The following is a 24,846-nucleotide window of genomic DNA, read 5'->3' as shown; positions in this document are numbered from 1 at the left end:
GTTGGTAGCAATTATTTTTTCTGCAGTTCTAATTATCCTCTGAAGTCTGTGTTTGAAGGAAGAAACGGGACCCTTCACGCCCTTGGGACCCCAGGCCTGGACCCCTAACCAGTTCTTTAAAAGGCCAACAGACTTGGGGGGTCTATCCTGAAGGAAGAATACAGCTAGTCCTCAACTTATAACCACAATGGAGCCCCCAATTCCTGTTGCTTAAAGGAGACGTTTCTTAAGTGAATTTTGCTCCGTTTTGGACCTTTCTTGTTAAGTGAATCCCTTCCGTTGCTAAGTCAGCAACATGGCTGTTAAATGAATCCAGCTGCCCCACTGACTTTGCTTGTCAGACGGTCGCAGATGGGGATCACGTGACCCCGGGAAAAACCGCAACCGTCATAAGTACATGCCAGTTGCCAACAGGCTCTGAATTTTGATCACGTGACGTGGGAATGCGGCAAGGGTCCTTCGTGTGAAAAACGGTCATCAATGACGTTCCTTCAGGGCTGTAGAAACATCGAACGGTCGCTAAGTGAATAGTGAGAAGTCAAGGACTACCTGCAATCAAGAAATGCTTCCAGGTAAGAAATTATTGTGGGGTAGCTGGGGCCTTATTCACCGACAGCATCAATCAGGAAACCGGGGGAATGCAGCAATGGTCATAAGTGTGAAAAACGGTTATAAGTCACTTTTCCCAGCGCCGTTGTGACTGCATCCACTAAACGAATGGTTTGTAAATCGAGGACTACCTAGAGTCCAGAGGGAGGGGTCTTCAGCAGAGAAGGCACCTCTCTTGGTCTCTATCAGCCAACGTACGTGGGAAGAGAAGACCTCATAATTTGATCAACCTGCCCAACCAAATTGGATAGCTAAAGAAAGGGCTGGGAGCAAACAATCCCTTAGGTCAGGGCAGGGCTGAAATCCAGCAGGTTCTGACAGGTTCGGGAGAACCGGTAGCGGAAATTCTGAGCAATTCAGAGAACTGGCAAATGCCACCTCTGGCTGGCCCCCAAGTGGGGTGGGAATGGGGATTTTGCAGTATCCTTCCCCTAGGAGTGGGGAGGGAATGGGGATGTTGCAATATCCTTCCCCTGGAGTGGGGTGGGAATGGGGATTTTGCAGTATCCTTCCCCTGGAGTGGGGTGGGAATGGGGATTTTGCAGTATCCTTCCCCTGGAGTAGGGAGGGAATGGAGATTTTGCAGTATCCTTCCCTCAGGAGTGGGGAGGGAATGGGGATTTTGCAGTATCCTTCCCTCAGGAGTGGGGAGGGAATGGGGATTTTGCAGTATCCTTCCCTCAGGTGTGGGGAGGGAATGGGGATTTTGCAGTAATAATAATAATAATAATAATAATAATAATAATAATAATAATAATAATAATAATAATAATAATAATAATAATAATAATAATAATAATAATAATAATAATAATAATAATTTAATTTGTATACCGCTTTTCTCCCGAAGGACTCAGGGTGGTGAACAGCCATATATAAACAACAATCACATACACACAATACAGATAAAACAATAGCTAAAAAACTTATTTTAAATTTGGCCCAAATTTAAAATACATTTAAAATCCCAAACTTAAAACGTCTAAAAATTCTATGCCAGTATACTTCCCCTGCCATGTCCACCAAGCTATACCCACAGAACAAAGAATTTTGATTTCACTACTGGGTCAGGGGTTCCCAACTCCCAGGGCCATGGACCAGCACCGAGCCACGGCATGACAGAATCCAGGCCGCGCAAACAAGTGAAGTCCAATCCTATCCGTGGGATGCAGGCAGCATGTGAAACCAGCATCGGAATAGAGCTGGAAAGGACCTTGGAGGTCATTTAGTCCAGCCCCCTGCTCCAGCAGGAGACCTTATATCATTTCAGATAAGCGACTGTCCAGTCTCTTCTTAAAAACTTCCAGCGATGAAGCACCGACAACTTCTGGTGGCAAGTCGTTCCACTGGTTAATTGTCCTCACTGTTAAGGAATTTCTCCTCAATTCCAGGTTGCTTCTCTCCTTGATTAGTTTCTATCCGTTGTTTCTCATCCTGCCTTCAAGTGCTTTGGAAAATAAATTGACCCCCCCTCTTTGGGGCAGCCCCTCAAATACTGAACTACTACTATTGTATCACCCCTAGTCTTTTTTTCTCTAGACTGGCCATACTCTTCTTAAAAGGCTCCAGTGATGAAGCACCCATGACTCCTGGTGGCAAGCTGTTCCATTGGTTAATTGTCCTCACCAGTGTTGAAATCCAATTTTTTAAACTACCGGTTCTGTGGGCATGGCTTGGTGGGCGTGGTATGGCTTATTGGGCATGGCAGAGGAAGGATACTGCAAAATCCCCATTCCCTCCCCTAGGGGAAGGATATTGCAAAATTACCTGGTTGTAATTAGGACCAGGTATTGTAAGGCGAGGCTTCAAAATAGCCTGTCCTTAGGCCATTTAAATAAATTTGAGAGCAATCCATGTATGCTCAGAGACATCTTGCCCTCCAAGGATGCAGGGAGGAGGAAGGGGAGGAGGAAGGGGAGGAGAAAATGGGGAGGAGGAGGAGGAGGAGGAGGAGAAATGTGGAGTCCTTGGTACTCTCCGAGCTTGATGGTTTTCTTGTGGACATTTCATTACCAAACTAGGTGTCAACATCAGTGCTAGAAGGAAGTGGGGCTTGGGAGGAGGAACAGAAGGAGAAGCAGGAGGAGAACTGCGGGGTCCTTGGTGGTCTCTGAGCGCCGTTGTTTTCTTGAAGACGTTTCATTACCCAACTAGGTAACAACATCACTACTAAAAAGAGTAGTGTTTCTGGAGAGGAGGAGGAGAAGGAACGGGAGGAGGAGGAGGAAGACGGGGTGGGGGGAAGAGGAGGAGAATTAAGTCTGTCTTGTTGCTGGCTGACCTGCTGAATTGGAAGAAAAATGGGGAGGAGGAAGATGGATGTGGGGGGTTTCAGAAAATTTAATCTGCCAACCTGTCAGCAGGTTTTAAAGCAGGAAAGTAGAGAGGCAGATTGGATGATAATCTCCCTTGATCCTCCAGAGACAGATGGGCGGAGGGGACCTTGGGAAGGTGAAGCCAGGAGCAGAAGAGGAAGAGGAGAAATAATTGATGGGGGGGGGCGCCAGGCAGGATGGATGGAGTGGGGAGGGGGCGAGGAAGGTTAAGCTTGCATGCAAGGTTTCTAATTGAAAAGATCCAGAGGTGGCTTCCCTTTGGCCCTCCACTCTGTAAATTTGGGGAGAGGAGGGGGGGGGAGCCCTCCCCAAATTGCAAGCTAGGACCGACCCTCCCCTTCCCCAGCAGGTGACACTCTCCTTCCTACAATTCCCAGCCTGCCTTGCGGTTTGGGGAGTCCAGCGATGGGGGAGGGAGAGGGGGCGAGAAAGTTGAATGGCCTGATCTGTTTCGGGCAGAAGATGGGAAATAAATGCATGCACGACCCTCCCCATCATCCCCCCCCCACTCGTTTTCTGCGAGGTCAGCGAAACCCCTCTCCTTTTTTTTGGCAACGTGCTTGCTCTTCAAAACTGGTCACCCCAAAGGTGCGATAGACTGACCCGCCCGCCCGTCCGCCCTGCACGGAGCGCAGCCAAGCCACGCTGAGTCTGCAGATGAGCGCGGGGTACAAATCCAAGGGGATCAAGACCCCCCACCCAACATCTGGGGGGCACCAGGTTGGAGAAGGCGTTCCGCAACCTGCTGCCCCTCCCCCCGTCCTTTAGATTCGCTTCCCAATGGGAGCAGAGACACACACCCCTCCGGCTTTGGGACCAGGTTAGTTCAGGGCTGGGTTTTTAAACCCCAAATCTGGGTTTGTCCATCCCCGCCTGACTTTTTAAGGTGTTTTTACTTTAAAATGTAACTTTTTATACAGCCATCTAAAGTCTTATTTTCTATTTATATCCAAAGAGACTTTAGATGGCTATACGATATAAAAAGTGATGTATCCTATACATACATATATAGGCTAGATCACTATATAACGGGAGTCTCCAACCTTGGTCCCTTTAAGACTTGCTGAGGGACTCTGGGAGTTGAAGTCCACAAGTCTTAAAGGGACCAAGGTTGGAGACCCCTGCTATATAAGATAGTAGCTGACAGACATATAGAATAGAATAGAATAGAATTTTTATTGGCCAAGTGCGATTGGACACACAAAGAATTTGTCTTGGTGCAGATGCTCTCAGTGTACATAAAAGAAAAGATGCCTTCATCAAGGAACAACACTTACAACACTTAATATAAATATAATAAATGAGATATTCAACAGATCAAATAACTTTGTTTAAAACGGATTTATTGTGGGGCTCTGCTTGCTATTGACCATCATTTGTGTAGTAAATGTTGTACCTTGATGAAGGTATTTTTTCTTTTATGTACACTGAGAGCATATTCACCAAGACAAATTCCTTGTGTGTCCAATCACACTTGGCCAATAAATAAATTCTATTCTATTCTATTCTATTCTATTCTATTCTATCCTATCCTATCCTATCCTATCCTATCTGGGGTCTCTGGACAGAATCTGGGTTTATTTGAATAGTAAATCTTGGTGGTTTTTAGGAAACCTCTCTGGGATTCCTAAACATTTGGGAGCGCCATCGTTTCTAGGTCCTTTCTAAATTTTATATTTTCAAAGTTCATCCTTTTGTTCGCGGCCCAGAGTCCGCTGGAGGCGGCGGGTCATAAATTGAAACAAATAAATAAGATAAGATAGATGATAGATAGGGATGGATGATAGGTAGGTAGGTAGGTAGGTAGGTAGGTAGAGATAGATAGATAGATAGATAGATAGATAGATAGATAGATAGATAGATAGAGACAGACAGACAGACAGACAGACAGACAGACAGACAGACAGACAGACAGACAAATGATAGATAAAGAAGGAAATGGATGGATGGATGGATGGATGGATGGATGGATGGATGGATGGATGAATAGAGAGCGATGGATGGATGGATGATAGGTAGATAGAACAAATAAACAAATAAAATACAAATAAATATAAATATAAATCAACAACAAACAACAATACTAACAATGCTACTAATATTAATACTAATACTGCTACTAAATAATAATTCGACATCCCACAACGGCGACCCCCGGCGGAGATTCACCGCCGCGACTCTGCTGCCCCCTGGCGGCGAGAAAGTTTTCCGACTTCGCGGAACTTCCCAGATTTTCTCCGCTTTTTACTGGGATTTCCCCTTCGGGTTTGTGGAAATCGTTCTCGCCTTTTCCCAAAGATCCGCGGCGCTGCGTGGGAACGTGGCTGAAGGAGCGACCGCTTCTGCCCCGCGTGGCTTTCTCTGACGCGGCCAACTTTTTTTTTCTTTTTCTGACGCTTCGGTTTTTTTCTGATTCATTTTGTGGTGGGGATTGCTGGGTCCCTGGAGATTTTTGAAAGAAGAGCCATTGAGCCCAATTAAATAAAACAATTGTTCAACAATTGTTCCCATCACTGGGAACAATTAATCAGTGGCACCATTTGCCACCAGAAGTTGTGGGGGCTCCAATAATAGCATAGCATAGCATAGCATAGAATTTAATTTAATTTAAATGATGGATGGGATGGGATGGGATGGGATGGGATGGGATGGGATGGGATGGGATAGGATAGGATAGGATAGAATAGGATAGGATAGAATAGAATAGAATAGAATAGAATAGAATTATTTATTGGCCAAGTGTGACTGGACACACAAGGAATCTGTCTTAGGTGCGTATGCTCTCGGTGTACATAAAACTGGATGTTTTTAAAGACGAGATTGGGCAACCATTTATATGAAAGAGTATGCTTGAGCGGGGTGGGGTGGGGTTGGACTAGATGACCTCCACGGTCCCTTCCGACTCTTTTGTTATTCTGCTTTGCGCCTCTGGAAACTCCAGCACGTGAGAAAACACAGCGGGTGGGGCCGTCCTTAAGTTTTGCGGGGCAAGGAAAGCAGGGGCGCGCGGGGTGGGGATGGGGCAACCGGCAAGGTTTCGGGGTGGGGGCGGGGGCGCAGATTGCAAATGCAAGAGAGTCGGGAATCCGGATCCTCGGCCGCATTCACACACACAGACACACCGCGGCGAACGCGCGTCCAAGCCAAGGTCCTGGGAATCCGAGAGTGACTTCATCCACCTCTATCACGTGAAACTATCACATGCCTTTTTGGGTGGGTGGTCGCGCATCACATGAGATCAGCTGTTCGGGCTTGGGCTTGCTTGACCCGGGGTGGGTCGCATTTGTGCAAACGCAGCAGATCCGAGGCAAGCGAAGGCAAGTCCCGGCCGGCCTTTGAACCCGACCCGACCCGACCCCCCTACCTCCCCACCTTCCTGGGCTTCCTGGCACGTCCCTTCGCAAAGTGAGGAGGGCCAAAAGGCGGGGAGGGGCAGCTGGTCATGTGAGCGAGGCTTTATCTTGGCCCCGGGAGAGGAGGGGAGCGCTTGGTTTGACTTGGCTTGGCTTCGTTTCGCTTTTCCCCTCCGGATTGGGTTGGAAGATGCTGCCCCGGTTCCCGCTCTCCTGCGGGCTCCTCTTGGTCGCCCTGCTCGCTTTTGCTCACGCAGGTGAGTTCCGAAGTCACTCGGATGAAAGAAGAAGGGGAAAAAAAGAATGGGCTGCTGGGATTACCGGGTGGTCTCCTTTCCCCCTTTCTGTTGGCTCGGCTTCTCTGGTTGGGACCAGCGGGTTCCAGTTTCCCATAGAGGCCAGTTCATTGTTTCGGGGTGGGGTCGGGTGGATGGGGGACGGGATTCAAAGGTGGGGAACGGGAAGGCTCAGCAGGCTTCGTCACAGGCCCCTTTCCCAGCCAGGTGATACTCGGTGGTAGATTGCACCGGCAAGGGGAGGCTCAGTTTTTGCAGTTTTTTGTAAAAGTGGAGGGTGATTAAGGTAGACTACTCCTGCATCGGAAGGAGTTACCCTGATGTTGCTTTTGCCTGACGCTTTGAAACTTTGGTTAGTTGGAGGGTTAGTGGCTCCTCTGAGCATACACAGAGTCTCCTATCTCTCCCCCCACCCTTCCACCACCTCTTGGGCTTAGAAAAGATGTCGCATTTCTTAGGAAAGAAATTCCAGGACCAGTCAGTTTTACAGAGGGATCATTTATTAATTTATTAAATTTTATCTGCTGCCTACCTCACTGCTGGGGGGCAGTCTGCTCTAGGCAGTAAAAGCCGGGGCTCCTCTATTTGTCAGGGTGCTTAAATGTGGGGCCCTGCCCTTCCTGGTGATAGTGGTAGAGTGGGCTGGCCAGGGGAGGCTCGTAAAAAGCATAGACGCCTTCACTTCCAGCGTGTGCTGAATTACAGATCCTGGCCCACCAGGTGATATTCAGTGATGGAGTGGACCAGCAAGGGGAGGCTCAGTTTTGCAGTTTGTAAAAAGCATTCTCTCCCCCCTCCTAAGCTGGGTGTGATTAAGGTAGACTGCTCTTGCATCAGAAGGTGTTAGTATGCCTGACATTTTGAAACTTAGCTTAGTTGGAGGTTTAATGGCTCCTGTGAGCATGCACAGAGTGTCCTATCGCTCTCTCTCTCTCTCTCTCTCTATCACACACACACACTCGGCACCTTCCAGGCTTAAGAAAAGATGCCAAAAGTTCTGGAAAGAAATTCAACATCAGCTTTTAGACCAGAGGTCTTCAAACTTGGCAGCTTTAAGACTTGTTGTTGTGTCTCGTCCAATCTCACCTCAGCCGGGGTCTTCTTATCTGCTTCCGAACACGGAGGAATGTCCTAGTATGCCTCCCGGCCCCAGCCCTGGCTCCATGCCCAGACAGGCTGAGGAGGGAGAAATACCTCCAGCCCCCAGCCCTGGCTCCATGCCCAGGCAAACGGAGCAACTAGACCCCTCCCCCTCCCCCACAGCATGTGAGCCTGAGGGAGGTCAATTACCAACAGCTGCCGACTGGAGTGACCCTCGCGTCAGAAGACTTGATAGACGGAGGCAACAGAAGGAAGGGAGGGGCAGGCCTGGATAAGTGCTGAGTCATGGAGCCACACCCCATGGCCTATATAAAGGACCTGCTTTCTGGCATTCTCTGAGTCAGGCAAAGTCTAAACATATCTTGCTGAAGTCACTTTCTGGTCTCCTGCCTGCCCTGAGGACTTTGCTAGGACTTTGGCAGAGCTGCAGAGGCACGCCTGATTCGGATTTCCCTGACCCGGCCGTCAGCGGAGGAGTGGGACACGACATCTGTGGACTTCAACTCCCAGAATACTCCAGCCAGCACAGCTGGCTGGAGAATTCTGGGAGTTGAAGTCCACAAGTCTTAAAATTGCCAAGTTTAAAGACCTCTCATTTAGACCTCAATCCATCAAAATAGAGCTGGAAGAGAGACCTTTGAGGTCTTCTAGTCCATCTCCCTGCTCAAGCAGAAGACCCTACCTAGATCCTTTCAGACAAGTGACTGAAGAGAATGTTTACAGAGCCATGATGGAGAACCTATGACACACATATGGGCACACGAGCTCAGCTCCGGCACGCATGTGCACTCCGGCCAGCTGATTTTTCAGGCCTTCTGATGTAGAGAAACAGGCTTTTTCCAGCCTCTGGTGGGACCGGAAGTCGGCAAATGGGCCATTTCCAGCCTCCGGGGGGGTGGGGGGAAGCCCATTTTCACCCTCCCCAGGCTCCTAGAGAGGCTCTGGAGCCTGGGAAGAGCAAAAAACAGGTCTACCGGGCCCACCGGGCCATTGTGTGCCAAAAGCGGGGGGGGGAGGTGTGTGTGTGAGGGGGGGGGCACATGTGCAGGGTGCATAGAATTATGGTATGGGCACGCGTGCGTGCGACACCCCCCCCTCCCCGCTTTTGGCACACAATGGGAAAAAGATTAGCCCTCACTGTTATAGAGAATGTTCTCCAGCTTGGAAAAAATCTCCCCTAATTATTTGGGGAGGGGGGCACCAGTTTTAATGAGGCTGGGGGCAAAGACATCCATGCACTCCCCCCTCCCCCACTTCAGAAACTTTGAGTTCAGTTTTATACCGCACGGTTTACTTTGAATTTATTTCTGCACAATCTAGGCCAAGGGTCTCCAACCTTGGCCACTTTAAGCCTGGAGGACTTCAACTCCCAGAATCCCCCAGCCAGCAAAGCTGGCTGGGGGAATTCTGGGAGTTGAAGTCCTCCAGGCTTAAAGTGGCCATTGTTGGAGACCCCTGATCTAGGCAGTCCTCGCCTTACGACCGCAGCTGAGCCCAACATTCCTGCTCCTGGGTGAGATAGTAAAGGCAGTTTTGCTCCGTTTTATGACTTTTCTTGCCGCCGCCGTTAAGCGAATCGCTTCCTCTGTCAAGTGAGCGACACGGCGGTTCAGGGAATCTGGCTTTCCCGTTGACGTTGCTTGTCCGAAGGCGGCAAAAAAAGGGGGGATCACGTGACCTCGGGATACAGCAACCGTCATAACTACGAATCTATTGCCAAGAGGCTGAGTTTGGATCACGTGAGCACAGGGAATGTTGCAACGGCCGGTCAACATTTTTCAGTCCGGTTGTCACTTCCAACGGTCACTAAAAAAAAAAAAGAAGATTGCAATTTCAGGACAACCTGCATATTCTGAATTCCTTCCTGCACAACGGGACTTTACTGCGGAATTTATTTCCGCGCCATAAATTCTGAAATTTATGAGTGCACGATGCAGCTGGAATTTCTTCCGTGCAAACGTAGTCGGAGTTTATCTCGCCCAGGTGGCCAAAATTAATTTTTTAAAAAAAAAAATAACAAACAGCCTTGAATTGGGGCTGATAAAATTTGTGAGTCACTTTCAGGAAACTGAGTGTCTTGTGACCGACTTTTTGATGCGTTGCGCTTCTGAGAAGTGAGAAGCCGGAACGAATCTTCCCTGCTCTGTTTCATTTCTGTAAAAGCAGCTCTTCTTTTTCTCTTCCAGGAAAAAAGGAACTAAAAGTTACTTGTAATTTACTTGGAAGTTACTTGTATTGACAAAAAAAACAAAGTTGCTTGCAATTTGAGAAAGGATTGCCATCCAGGGATGAAGAGAGACTCAACTAGATGCCTGAACGGGCTGCTTGCCAGAGACAAATGTAACTGAGCATCCACACTAACAGATTAACAGAGTTGAAAGGGACCTTGTAGGTCATCTAGTCCAACCCCCCATCCCCCACCCAAGCAGGAGACCCTACATCATTTCTGACAGATGGCTGTCCAATCTCTTCTTGAAAGTCTCCAGTGATGAAGCTCCCACAACTTCTGTTCCATGGATTGATTGTTCTCACTGTCAGGAAATTCCTCCTTATTTCCAGGTTGAATCTCTCCTTGTTCAATTTCCATCCATTATTCCTTATCTGGTCTTCAGGTGCCTTGGAAAACAGGTTGACCCCCTTCCTCCTCTCTGTGGCAGCCCCTCAAATATTAGAACAACTGCTATCCTGTCTCCCCTGCTTCTTCTCTTCACTAGACTAGCCAGGCCCAGTTCCTGCAACCGTTCTTCATATGTTTTAGTCTCTGGGAGTTGAAGTCCACAAGTCTTAAAAGAGCCGAGTTTGCAGACCCCTGACTTAACAGCTGAGGCAAGAAAAGTCGTAAAATGGAACAAAACCCATTTAACCGCTGTCTCACTTAGCAACAGAAATTTTGTGCTCAATTGTGGTTGTAAATTGAGTATTGCCTATATCAGTGGTGGGTTTCAAAAATTTTTACTGCCGGTTCTGTGGGTGTGGCATGGTGGGCATGACAGGGGAAGGATACTGCAAAATCTCCATTCCCTCCCCACTCCAGGGGAAGGTTACTGCAAAATCCCCATTCCCACCCGATCAGCTGGGACTCGGGAGGCAGAGAATAGATGGGGGCAGGGCCAGTCAGAATTTTTACTACCGGTTCTCCGAACTACTCAAAATTTCCGCTACCGCTTCTCCAGAACTGGTCCGAACCTGCTGAAACCCACCTCTGGCCTGTATGGTTTATATTGAACAAGCTTGGTATGATAACGTCAGCTAATTCCTAAAGGTAATTTCCCAACCACAATGGCTGGGCAGGCCAGACAGACAGCGCTCAAAGCAGCGTTGCATTTAGGTAACTGGAAACCACCTTGAGTTTGGGCAGGGTTTATACTGAAGCATTGTGGAAACTTACATTTTTTTAAAGAAAACAAAACAAATCTTTATTTGTTCTCCTGTTAGGCAAAGTTTTCTGGCTGTTCCGCCAGCATGTCCAGCGGCAGCGCGAAAAACAAGCGATGAAGGAAGTCCAAATTCGTTGGCAGCCGCAGAGCCAATTTAGGCCAGCGATGCAAAACTGGACCCCTGCTAAGGAAGGGAGCATCTCTCAACCTCTGAATCACTTCAACCGACAGGAGAGACGCGTCTTTAACCAGGTGAAAAATGCGAGTTGAGAACTGACAGCTGTAGTACATTCAGATCGGCCCTGCCTTGGTGGTCTTTCTCAACCTTAGCGGGTTTAAGAAGTGTGGACTTCAACTCCCAGAATTCCCCAGTCAGTGAGCTATTTAATATTAAGATATGTGGACTTCAACTCCCAGAATTCCCCAGTCAGTGAGCTATTTAATATTAAGATATGTGGACTTCAACTCCCAGAATTCCCCAGTCAGTGAGCTATTTAATATTAAGATATGTGGACTTCAACTCCCAGAATTCCCCAGTCAGTGAACTATTTAATATTAAGATATGTGGACTTCAACTCCCAGAATTCCCCAGTCAGTGAGCTATTTAATATTAAGATATGTGGACTTCAACTCCCAGAATTCCCCAGTCAGTGAGCTATTTAATATTAAGATATGTGGACTTCAACTCCCAGAATTCCCCAGTCAGTGAGCTATTTAATATTAAGATATGTGGACTTCAACTCCCAGAATTCCCCAGTCAGTGAACTATTTAATATTAAGATATGTGGACTTCAACTCCCAGAATTCCCCAGTCAGTGAGCTATTTAATATTAAGATATGTGGACTTCAACTCCCAGAATTCCCCAGTCAGTGAGCTATTTAATATTAAGATATGTGGACTTCAATTCCCAGAATTCCCCAGCCAGTGAGCTATTTAATATTAAGATATGTGGACTTCAACTCCCAGAATTCCCCAGTAAGTGAGCTATTTAATATTAAGATATGTGGACTTCAATTCCCAGAATTCCCCAGCCAGTGTGCTGTTGAAGTTTTAAGATTTATGGACTTCAACTCCCATAATTCCGAAGCCAAGGTGCTATTGAATGTTAAGATATATGGACTTCAACTCCCAGAATTCCCCAGCCAGTGAGCTATTGAATGTTAAGATATATGGACTTCAACTCCCAGAATTCCCCAGTCAGTGAGCTATTGAATGTTAAGATAAATGGACTTCAACTCCCAGAATTCCCCAGACAGTGAGCTAGTGAAAGTAAAAATAAATGGACTTCAACTCCCAGAATTCCCCATTCAGTGAGCTATTGAATGTTAAGATAAATGGACTTCAACTCTCAGAATTCCCCAGCCAGTGTGCTATTGAAGTTTTTAAGATTTATGGACTTCAACTCCCAGAATTATGCTGGGTGAAGAATTCTGGGAGTTGAAAATCCACAAATCTTAAAATTGCCGAGTTTGGAGACCCTTGCGGTATCGGATGCAAATTCTTAATTCTCAGCGGCTTTTCTTGACTACAGATTTTATATTCAAGTGATTTGGTTCTCTTCCATCCTTCTGAATTTCAGCGCTACTGGGTTAATGAGCAACTGTGGCAGCGCCCCTCAGGGCCCGTTTTCCTCTACATCGGAGGCGAAGACAGCCTGTCGGAGTTCTCCGTGGTGGACGGTGAGTGGAACTGAGCGGTGGCAACCACGAGTCCACTTTCTGGAGCAGGGGTCTCCAACCTTGGCCACTTTAAGCCTGGAGGACTTCAACTCCCAGAATTCCCCAGCCAGCCATGTTGGTTTTGGTTTTTTTTGGCTGGGGGATTCTGGGAGTTGAAGTCCTCCAGGCTTAAAGTGGCCAAGGTTGGAGACCCCTGCTTTAGAGAGTAACGTTCAACTTGGCTTTCTCTGCCTCGGAAGAAGCGAAGCTGGGACGGGCAGCCGGGGAAATATGCAGGCTCACCCGGCGCTGCAAACTTAAATCATGTCACTGGGGCCGCCATCTTGACTTTTTTGACTCCTTCCTTGCAGAGTTCCCAGCTGCCCTGTAGAGGAGAGGCTTCATACAGGAGAGGCCTCGTAGAGTTATCATGAGAGTCATCTGGGGTGCGGGAAGAAAATACCCCTCCTTGTGCACGATTTTCCTCCTTCCCCTCCCTTCTATAACTGATGACGTTACCTAGTCTGGTAATGAAACATCCGCAAGAAAACTACAAAGCTCAGAGAGCACCGAGGAACCCACATTTCTCCTCCTCCTCCTCCTCTCCTCCTCTCCACAAACACCACTTCTTTGCAGTACTGATGTTGTTACCTAGTTTGGTCATGAAACGTCCGCAAGAAAACTACGAAGCTCAGAGAGCACCGAGGAACCCACATTTCTCCTCCTCCTCTCCACAAACACCACTCCTTTTCCAGTACTGACGTTGTTACCTAGTTGGGTCATGAAACGTCTGTAAGAAAACAAGCTCAGATGCCACCAAGGACCCCACAGTTCTCCTCCTGCTCTTCCTCCTCCCAATCCCCACTTCCTTCTAGCACTGATGTTGACACCTAATTTGGTAATAAAATGTCTGCAAGAAAACCAAGGGTGGTATTCACTTATCTTCACTACCTATGGGCCTCCAGAGGGTCTCCGCAGCCTGGGGAGACCGTTTTCACCCTCCCGGAGGCTCGAGGAAACCCTCTGGAGCCCGGGGAGGGCGAAAACGCCCCCACCCCGCCATGGTACAGGAGGCCAACTAGGCCACACCCACCATGGCCACGCCCACCCAGCAACCAGGCAGAGAACCCCCTTGCTGAAATTTTTGAAGCCTACCCCCCCCCCCCGGGTGAAGAGACCCTGCTGAATTGTCCATCGCCCTGTTGGCATTTTATTCTTCTTTCAGGACATCATGTAGATTTGGCTTATAAGTACAAAGCCATGGTGGTTTCTTTGGAACATCGCTTCTACGGGACCAGCCTGAACCCTGATGGTCTGCAGGATGAAAATCTTCAATTCTTGTCTAGCCAGCAAGCGTGAGTTGCCCACCCCCCACCCCCCAATTCACCAGTTTTCATCTGAAGGACTGGCCAACCTCCTCCTTCTCCTCCTCCTTCTCCTCCTCCTTCGGGAGTTTGCTAGACTGTTTTAGGCCAGGGTTTGCCAACATTAGCCATTTTTAAGATAGGTGGACTTCAATTCCCAGAATTCCCCAGCCAGCCATGTTGGTTTTTGGTTTTTTTTTTGGCTAGGGAATTCTGGGAGTTGAAGTCCACCTATCTTAAAATTGGAAAGTTGGGACGTGCTGGTTTAAGCAGCTGGAAATCCTCAATGGGTTCTTTATATTGGTCTATTTGCAAAAAAAAAAAAAAGGCTGTTTTATATAAATTTATATTTATATATATATAAATATATATATATATATATATATATATATATATATATATATATATATATATATATATATATATGTATATGTATATATATGTATATGTATATGTATATGTATATGTATATATATATATATATATATATATATATATATATATATATATATATATATATATATATATAGGTCTTTGGTTGTTCGGGTTTTCTCCCATGGGACATATATATATATATATATATATATTTTTCTGAGGTTTTCATGGTGTTTGTATGTAGGTCTTTGGTTATTCGGGTTTTCTCCCGTAAAATTGGAAGTGTCTTGGCGACGTTTATTAAGTCTCATTCTTGCTCCCAGAAGCACGAAGCTGAAGCCTAAAGATGACGAATAAGACTTCGTCGAAACGTCGCCAAGACACTTCCAATTTTACGCGGGAGAAAACCCGAATAACCAAAGACCTCCATATATATATATATATATATATATATATGTATGTATGTATGTATGTATATAATTTTAATTTAAATTTATATGTCACCCATCTCAGTGACAAGCGACTCTAGGCGGCTTATAACAATATTAAAAACATAAATGAAATGATAAAAAAGCATGAAAATTTCAAAAAACCTGCAGCGATTAAAAGCCTTTATTGCTGTCTTTTGACTTACGGGCCACGTTGGCTTATTCTAGATATGTGTGTAGAAAGAACTCCAAATGTCTGGACTATAATTCTGCAGTTCCTGGTTTTCAGATTTGAAGTTCAGCATCTCTGCCTTCTTTTATTCTGACCAGAATCTAAACAATCTATTCAAGTTTATTTTTACTGCCTTGAGGTCTAGAAGCTTGATGCGCTTTGTTGGCAACTGGTTATTGCATTGACCTGAACTCAGGCTCAGTTTAGACAGCATTTCGGGGGGCAGGAAGAACTTAAACATCTTGTCCAGGGTGCCAGACAAAATCAGGAAGATTTGGGGTGGAGAAATGCCCCTCCCGTCTTCCTAATTTACTCTCTTAAGCCTTCTCACTTTCAGTCTCTCTGATCTGGCTGCCTTCCACCATTTTATCACCGAGAAGTACAACTTGACCGCAAATCACACCTGGATTTGCTTTGGAGGCTCATACCCTGGTTCCTTGGCTGCCTGGTTTAGGCTTAAGGTAGGATCGGGAAAGCAGCCGAAATTACAGGACTCCCTCCGCTTAACCATCGGTGAGACCACTTAACGACTGCAAGAGAATTGCCGGAATTGTGATTGTTGAATGAAGCAGTCACGATGTCAGGGTCCCAATGAAATAAAGCTCTGAGGCTTGAGGTTCCTCAAAGTTCCAATTTATTACAGTTGTCATATTGGCACAGCTGGGAAAACCCGAATCTGAAAGCTTTCGGGTTTTCCACACCCAGTTGACAGTTCACAGCCCTGCCCCACATCCCATTGCCCAATCAACTCTTCACACTCAGTTGGATACAATCTTCAGGCAGTCTCCATCAGATGCAGGGATGTCCTTGAATACGGAAATGTTGTTATGACTAACTTTCTACCGCTCCAACAACAACCCCCTCCCAACTTCCCCAGCTAAAATATGTGGCAATTAAGACTTACTTTCTCTACCCGTTCGCAAATGCTCACAAATGCTCACTCGCTTTGCTCACACACGCCACTTCTGCGCATGTGCCCGAACTCAAAAACGTGCCTAAATAGGATGGCATAGATCCGGAGGTGGGCAGACCCACCTGCGATTTCTGCTACTGAATACCACTTCTGGCTGTAGGGAATCAAACCCTTCATGCAGAAACTGGAATATTGAAGAAGAGGGCACCTTAATAGCTCCTTCTACACATCAGCAACAGCTTCATGGAGGTCAAGGGCCAGCGAAACTAAGTTAGTTGAAGTGGCCACCTCTTGTCCCTCACCAAGAATCCCAAAACTTAGAGGGAAATATTTTTTTCCATTCCTTTCTTGACCCTTCCTTCCTTCCTTTCTTGCAGTTTCCCCATCTGGTTTTTGCCGCCATCGCATCATCAGCTCCAGTTAGAGCCCAGATGGATTTCCCAGGCTACAACAAGGTCAGTCCTAGAGGAGATCAACCCTGGCTGCTCTTTAGAAGGCCAGATCCTGAAGAGGAAACTCAAATACTTTGGCCATCTAATGAGAAGGAAGGACTCCCTGGAGAAGAGCTGAATGCTGGGAACAATGGAGGGCAAAAGAAGGAGGGGACGGCAGAGAACGAGGTGGCTGGATGGAGTCACTGAAGCAGTAGGCGGGAGCTTAAATGGACTCCAGAGGATGGTAGAGGACAGGAAGGCCTGGAGGAACGTTGTCCAGGGGGTCGCGATGGGTCGGACACGACTTTGCAACTAACAACAACATTTTAGAAAGAAGCTGGATCATATCGTAAATGTCATTTTTCCTTTTTTGCTTCCATTTCTTTAGGTTGTCGCTGCAAGTCTGTCGAATCCAGTGGTCAAAGGTTCCACAGAGGTCAGTTGTCTTTTAAAAAAAATACATTTTTAAAAGAAAATTATTTTAAAAAGGTGTTTGTAAAGTAAGAACAATACAAATTTAAGGAAATAGACAATTCAGTAAAAGTGATAGGAAGGAAGGAAGAGAAAGGGAAGAGGGAAGGAAGAGAAGGAATTGTTCTATTGGGGAGATAGGCTGCATAGGAAGGAAGGAAGGAAAAAGGAAGGAAAGAAGGAAAGGAAGGAAGGAAGGGGAGGAAAGAAGGAGGGAAGGAAGGGAAGGAAGGAAGGAAGAGGGAGGGAGGGAGGAAGGAACCCTCCTGAGCATTTGAACCCAGAACCCAGACCTCTTGGCCTGCTAGCTCAGCTCGATGGCTTAGCACACTTCCTGATGCTAAACTTAGCTAGAAACTCACCATTCAGCAATGCAAACTTGACAGTGTGCGGATCTCAATTTTTTTTCCTAATTCCGTGCGCGTTGTTCAGTTGTGCTATTTTTGTGCTTCCTATCCCCCGCACATCCAAGGACCCTCCTAACTTGGGTTGGGGCTTCCCTTGCTTTCTCCTGCAGTGCCTGCAAAGCGTGAGAGAGGCCTTCGCTTCCGTGGACAGAATGATGCGTGCCGGGTGGCTGGCAAAACTCAGCATAGATTTCCACTCCTGCAGCCCTTTGCAAGGGGAGAGTGACTGCCAAGTGTTGGTCACCAACCTAGCCGACATCTTCATGGGAGCCGTGCAGTACAACTACGAAGCCCTCGAGTGGGGGACCGTGGCCAGTATCTGCAGCATCATGACCAACAGCAGCATCGGCTCTCCGTATCGGAGGCTAGTTGTCAGCAATCTCGTAAGGCATTTGTATTTCTGAGGGGAACATCACAGAGAAGGCCATGGCCTGGGTCCTGACTGGTGACTTCAGTGGAACCAGTAATGAGTGTGGGCAGAGAGTGTCAGTTTGGGCTAGTGGTTAAGTCACCAGACTAGAAACCAGGAGATCAGGAAATGGGGAGTTCTAGTCCTGCCTTATGCATAGTAGCCAGCTGGGTGACTTGGAGCCAATCCCCAGGAGACAGTGAGGTCTAATCTTGCCCCAGCCATAAAAGCCAGTTGGGTAACCCTGGGCCAGTCACCAGGAGACTGGGAGTTCTAGTCCCACCTTAGCCATGAAAGTCAGCTGGGTGATTTTGGACCAATCCCAAAGAGATGATGAGTTCTAGTCTCGCCTTAGGCATAGAAGCCAGCTGGGTGACCTTGGGCCAGTCCCCAGGAGACTGGGAGTTCTAGTCCCACCTTAGCCATGAAAGTCAGCTGGGTGATTTTGGACCAATCCCAAGGAGATGATGAGTTCTAGTCTCACCTTAGGCATAGAAGCCAGCTGGGTGACCTTGGGCCAGTCCCCAGGAGACTGGGAGTTCTAGTCCCACCTTAGCCATGAAAGTCAGCTGGGTGATTTTGGACCAATCCCAAGGAGATGATGAGTTCTAGTCTCACCTTAGGCATAGAAGCCAGCTGGGTGACCTTGGGCCAGTCCCCAGGAGACTGGGAGTTCTAGTCCCACCTTAGCCATGAAAGTCAGCTGGGTGATTTTGGACCAATCCCAAGGAGATGATGAGTTCTAGTCTCGCCTTAGGCATAGAAGCCAGCTGGGTGACCTTGGGCCAGTCCCCAGGAGACTGGGAGTTCTAGTCCACCTTAGCCATGAAAGTCAGCTGGGTGATTTTGGACCAATCCCAAGGAGATGATGAGTTCTAGTCTCGCCTTAGGCATAGAAGCCAGCTGGGTGACCTTGGGCCAGTCCCCAGGAGACTGGGAGTTCTAGTCCCACCTTAGCCATGAAAGTCAGCTGGGTGATTTTGGACCAATCCCAAGGAGATGATGAGTTCTAGTCTCGCCTTAGGCATAGAAGCCAGCTGGGTGACCTTGGGCCAGTCCCCAGGAGACTGGGAGTTCTAGTCCCAACTTAGCCATTAAAGCTGGATGGGTGGATGACTTTGGACCAATCTCCAGGCGTCGGTGACTGCTAGTCCCGCTTTAGGCATAGAAGCCAGTTGGATGACCTTGGGCCAGTCATCAGGCAATTGGGAGTTCTAGACTCATTTTAGGCATGAAAGCCAGCTGGGTAATTTTGGGCTAGTCTTTCTCAGCTCAGCCCCCCCCCCTCACAGGGTTGTTGTTGTCATGTGGAAAAGACGAGGAAGAAAGTGTTGGATACGTTCCCCGCCTTGAGTTATTTGTACAACTAAACAAAGAGGGATACCGATTAAATAGGTAAACAAACCCGGAGTCCGAATTCCGACAGTCCTTAAGTCACCAGGATACTGTTGGGTCTTATTTGGGGTAGGTAATGCTGCACCATATGGGAATGCCGTGTTCGGAGAACTCTCGCGAGGAAATTGTGGAGGAGTTGCGCAACACCAGTATTGCGATGTCCTATCTGTCTATGAGACAATGGTACTTCCAGACCTGCACAGAGTTCGGCTACTGTAAGTGAGCATTTAAAGAATTTTGATCTTTTGCCATCCTTTGGTGGCTGAGGGACTCTGGGAGTTGAAGTCCACAAGTCTTAAAGGGACCAAGGTTGGAGACCCCTGGACTAGATGACCTCCAAGCGTTGCTGGCTGGGGGACTCTGGGAGTTGAAGTCCACAATCTTAAAGGGACCAAGGTTAGAGACCTCTGGCATAGTAAACATTTTTCAAAATAGTTTTTCCTTCCATTTTAGACCTGACCTGCGAAGACTCAGACTGCCCCTTCTCTCCCCGAATGAGCTTGGACTCCCAGTTAGAATTTTGCCGTCAGGTCTTCAACATCTCCTATCGCAACGTCAGCGAAGGCGTCTCCTTCACCAACGACTATTACGGGGCCAACCATCCCAAAGCCAGCCGGGTCCTTTTCGTTAACGGTATGAGGGTGACCTCTGCTTTCGAAAAGCTAAATGAGATTTTGGAACCGGCGAACGTTAGGAGAGGAGACCACTAGGAAATCCCAGGAAGGTTGAAAAAGCCCTTCTGCCAAGACGTGGCCAACGTGGACACCGAGGCGGACGGGAAGTTGCCAGCAGCCAAACATGATCTCTAGAGTGGATTTTATTTTGCTAAGAATGGGAAACACGTCAGCTCACTAATAAAGGAGAATATTTTTTTGTTTGTTTACATTTATATCCCGCCCTTCTCCGAAGACTCAGGGCGGCTTACACTATGTCAAGCAATAGTCTTCATCCATTTGTATATTATATACAAAGTCAACTTTTATTGCCCCCCCAACAGTCTGGGTCCTCATTTTACCTACTTTATAAAGGATGGAAGGCTGAGTCAACCTTGGACCTGGTGGGACTAGAACCTGCAGTAATTGCAGGCAGCTGTGTTTTAATAACAGGCTTCTTACAGCCTGAGCCACCACGGCCTTTGTAGGTCAGGGCTGATGGGAGGGGTCCTTGGTGGTCTCTGAGCTAGCTTGTTTTCTTGCAGATGTTTCATGACCCAACTAGGTAACAGCATCGGTGCTAGAAGGGAGTGGGGTTTGCAGAGAGGAGGAGGAATAATGTGGGGTCTTTGATGCTCTCTGAGCTTGGTGGTTTTCTTGCAGAGATTTCATGACCCAACTAGGGAGCATCATCAGTGCTAGAAGGGAGTGGGGTTTGCGGAGAGGAGGAGGAATAATGTGGGGTCTTTGATGCTCTCTCAGCTTGCTTGTTTTCTTGCAGATGCTTCATTACCAAACTAGGTAACATCATCAGTGCTAGACGGGAGTGGGATTTGTGGAGGAGGAGAAGGAATAATGTCGGGTCCTTGGCGGTCTCTGAGCTTGCTTGTTTTCTCGCAGACCTTTCATGACCCAACTAGGTAGCATCATCAGTGCTAGGACTAACACTGATGATGTCCCCTAGTTTGGGTCATGAAACCTCTGCGAGAAAACTAGCAACCTCAGAGACCGCCAAGGACCCTCCAAATCAGCATTAAAAAAACATTTAAAAAAAACAGTGTGGAAGAGAACTTTGCAGATTTCAAGCAATTTTCAAGCAACACAGGACCAGAGGTATTTCATGCCTGGTATCATTGGACAGTCCTCAACTTACGGCTGTAATTGAGCCCAGAATCCCTTCCTGAAGGTGACCGGCAGGGGTGAAATCCAGCAGGTTCTGACAGGTTCTGGAGAACCGGTAGCGGAAATTTTGAGCAGTTCAGAGAACCGGCAAATACCACCTTTAGCTGGCCCCAGAGTGGGGTGGGAATGGGGATTTTGCCCTACCCTTCCTCTGGAGTGGGGAGGGAATGGGGATTTTGCAATATCCTTCCCCCAGGAGTGGGGAGGGAATGGGGATTTTGCAGCATCCTTCCCCCAGGAGTGGGGAGGGAATGGGGATTTTGCAGCATCCTTCCCCCAGGAGTGGGGACAGAATGGGGATTTTGCAGCATCCTTCCCCCAGGAGTGAGGAGGGAATGGGGATTTTGCAGCATCCTTCCCTTGCCATGCCCACCAAGTCACAGCCACAGAACCGGTAGTAAAAAAATTTGGATTTCACCACTGGTGACTGGTTTGTTTTTTTTCCTTTCATTCACTTTCTTTTCCAATCTTTTGCAGGTGATATTGACCCTTGGCATCCCCTGAGCGTCCTCAAGGACGAGTCCCCTTCCGAACCGGCCATTTTAATCAACGGCACTTCGCATTGTGCCAACATGTATTCGCCTGGACTCGAAGATCCTTTGTCTCTTATCCGGGCCAGGCAGGTAAGACGGGCAAAAGAGGCTGAAGCAAACAGATGGGTGGGGTTGGGAGGAGGGGAAAATGCAGCGGGTGGCGTAATAAATCAAGCGATCAATAATCAGCCTGAAATGGAGACCCTTGTGAAGTGTTCCCATCAGGGTTTCAATGTGCGGCAAGATGAAGTTTTTTTCCAAATAAAAATTAAGTAATAAAGTTATACTAATAGCTAGAAACTGGGAGGCTGGGAGTTCTAGTTCTATTTTAGGCATGAAAGTTGACTGGGTGGCTTTGAACCAATCAATAGGAGGCAGTGGTTGTAATCCCGCCCTAGGCACAAAAGCCAGGTGGGTGACTTTGGGCCAATCACCAGGAGACAGGGAGTTCTAGTCCCACCTTAGGCACAAAAGTCTGCTGGGTGACTTTGGGCCAATCACCAGGAGACTGTGAGTTCTAGTCCCACCTTAGGCATGAAAGCCAGGTGGGTGACTTTGGGCCAGTCACACTCTCTCAGCCCAAGCCACCTCACAGGGTTGTTGTTTTGGGGAAAAGAGGAAGGAGAAGGAGTATTCTGTTTATTGCCCAGCCTTGAGTTATTTATCAAAAATAATAAAGGCAGGGTAGAAATAGTGGTGAAATCTGAACCGATTTACTACCGGTTTTCTGGCTGCGCATGCATGCTGTGCGCCAAATACGTGCTATGTGCATGCTGTGCGCACCACGCACCATGCACCAAATGCGAGGTGCGAATGCAGTGCATGCCAAAAGAAGGCATGGGATAAGTTGAACAGCGCACGGGAGGTGCGTGTGATCAGCTGTGTCGTGCAATTTTTTTTTTAACTTTTAAAAGCATTTTTGTACAACCATTTTGGCCGAATAGGTTGTAAAAATTGCTTTTAAAAGTAAAAAAAAAAGGCTCTGACGATCTTGCAGCTCAGCTGCGATCGTCAGAGCCTTTTTTTTTTACCTTTCAAAAGCATTTTTTTACAACCTATTCCTACCATTCGGGCGGGAAAAACGAGCGAGCCGGAAAGAAGTGGCAAGCGGGCAAGCGGGCAAGGGATTTTTGCTACCTGTTCTCCAACCACCCGCCTCCATCGCTACCGGATCAACCGATCCGGTCCAAACCGGGAGCATTTCACCCCTGAAGAGAAATGAATAAATAAAGGAGGAAAGAAGTAAGAAGAGAAGATTGGCAAAGAATCAGCAGAGAAGACGAACTCATACTTCTTTGAAGTTAGTAAAATTTGCTTCTTTTTTCTTTCTTTCTTTAGAAAATTACCTCCTGGGTTGGCAAATGGCTGGATTTAGCCAAAATTCACTGAGATAACCTCCGTACACAAGAAAGAAAGAAGCCGAAGCCATTTTGTGTAGTTTGTGATACGAAGCAAAGCTGTTTGGACTTGCCTTCACTTAGAGACTTTCACCAAATTCCTGCGCCACACATCGAAACTACCTCTTTTGCCACCGTGGCTTGCTTTTTAAACTTTTTTCCTATTTTTTTTAAAAAAACCCGCACTGCTTTCCAAATGCACATTTTTTTAAAAACGAAGATTTGATGAACTCTGTGGATCTCGGCTGACTTAGCCTGCGGCACGAAGCTCTCGCCGGGCTGGTTTTCGTTTGCGTCGTGTGAAACCCAGCCCGTTGGGACAAAATGTACATTTATAACAATAAAAAAAATAAAATTTGATAAATCGTAATTAAGCATGTTGTTGTTGCTGTGGTTCGCCACAACGTGGATAAGGTCGCAAAAGGGAATCACGTGACTTAGAGATACAGCAACGGCCGCAAATAGGAACCGGTGATCACACGATCGTGAGGATGCTGTAAATAGAATAGAATAGAATAGAATTTTTTAATTGGCCAAGTGTGATTGGACACACAAGGAATTTGTCTTGGTGCATACGCTCTCAGTGTACATAAAAGAAAAGATACGTTCATCAAGGTACAACATTTACAACACAATTGATGGTCAATATATCAATATAAATCATAAGGATTGCCAGCAACAAAGTTACAGTCATACAGTCATAAGTGGAAAGAGATTGGTGATGGGAACGATGAGAAGATTAATAGTAGTGCAGATTCAGTAAATAGTCTGACAGTGTTGAGGGAATTATTTGTTTAGCAGAGTGATGGCCTTCGGGAAAAAACTGTTCTTGTGTCTAGTTGTTCTGGTGTGCGGTGCTCTATAGCATCGTTTTGAGAGTAGGAGTTGAAACAGTTTATGTCCAGGATGTGAGGGATCTGCAAATATTTTCACAGCCCTCTTCTTGATTCGTGCAGTATACAGGTTGGTCGTAACTCTGAAGGTCGTAACTCTGAAACACTGGTCCTCAGTCGCTTTTTTTCAGTGCCGTTGTAACGTCAAACGGTCACTCAACAAACTCTTGTAAGTCGTGGACAACCTGTGGATGTCTAGATGTCCAGTTACGTTTTGTCCAGTGGGTTCCAACAGGAAGCTGTGTCTGTTTTTTTTTTCAGATGGTCAGTTCAAAAGCTGCTTCCTGCCGGCTCTGCCCCGTTGTTTTCCGGTCTCCATCTCGGCTGGCATACTCTCCTGCCAGCTCCTCCTTTGAGAAGTTCGCCATCTCCTGATGTAACTCGCTGAGATCCTGGATCTCCAGGGCAAGGACGTAGAGATGACGGAAAAGGGCCAGGTCACTCCTTCGCAGACGCAGCTGGGGAGGGGGAAGGTCAAAGAAAACAGCTTTTATTATTCACCAAGGATTGAGATGTGTTTTTTGGGGGGGAGGGTTTCCTCTCTGGAAAGAATAACTTTTGTTGTTGTTTTATCTGGATGCATAAAATGCAAAGAGCAGTAGAAATGGGAAATTGGGGAACGGAAAAAGAGAAAGCGAAAGAAAACGTAAGACACAAGGGAAAAAAAGAAGAAAAAAGGCATCGACTACTGACTTTTTAGCACAATACAAGATAAAAACACTCCAGCCTCAACTTTGTGCTTTTACATATTACTATATAATTAGCCATTTCTAGAACGACAGATCTATCTAATGGACAAAACCAAAGTCAAAGTTTCATATATATGTATTTTTATCACCAGCACAAAATGCCTCTGGAAAGAATAACGCCAAAGCATCTTAGGGCAGGGAATTGCTAATCTGTGTTTGGATAAGGAACAGGTACAAATAAAAATGGTGTCAGCATTCCAGAAAAAAGCTTCGGAAGCCATATTAGACCGGAAGCTTCCGTGCTGCCAAAAGAAATATTTGGCATAGTAACTTTACGGTC

At 46.9% G+C, this 24,846-nt stretch overlaps 1 protein-coding gene across 2 annotated transcripts; it reads left to right on the top strand.

Annotated features, from left to right (window-relative positions):
- The first annotated feature begins 6,404 nt into the window (after positions 1 to 6,404).
- PRSS16 (serine protease 16) lies at positions 6,405 to 23,285 on the top strand. Of its 2 annotated transcripts, none has more exons than XM_058196375.1 (12): positions 6,405 to 6,555; positions 11,131 to 11,324; positions 12,653 to 12,752; positions 13,957 to 14,086; positions 15,468 to 15,591; positions 16,421 to 16,498; positions 16,866 to 16,913; positions 17,466 to 17,738; positions 19,233 to 19,374; positions 19,613 to 19,792; positions 21,472 to 21,617; positions 22,866 to 23,285. In XM_058196375.1, exons 1-12 carry the CDS (start codon positions 6,489 to 6,491, stop codon positions 22,914 to 22,916), a joined length of 1,533 nt encoding a protein of 510 aa, XP_058052358.1. In that variant the 5' UTR covers positions 6,405 to 6,488; the 3' UTR covers positions 22,917 to 23,285. The 2 variants fall into 2 exon arrangements, with proteins under 2 accessions (XP_058052358.1, XP_058052359.1); XM_058196376.1 differs by lacking the exon at positions 6,405 to 6,555 and adding an exon at positions 9,905 to 10,035.
- The last annotated feature ends 1,561 nt before the right edge of the window (positions 23,286 to 24,846 follow it).

The sequence above is a fragment of the Ahaetulla prasina genome, chromosome 10 (assembly GCF_028640845.1).
Source record: "Ahaetulla prasina isolate Xishuangbanna chromosome 10, ASM2864084v1, whole genome shotgun sequence".
NCBI lineage: Eukaryota > Metazoa > Chordata > Lepidosauria > Squamata > Colubridae > Ahaetulla > Ahaetulla prasina.
The sequence above is the reverse complement of the archived record's forward strand: the minus strand, read 5'-3'. Positions and strand labels throughout refer to the sequence as shown.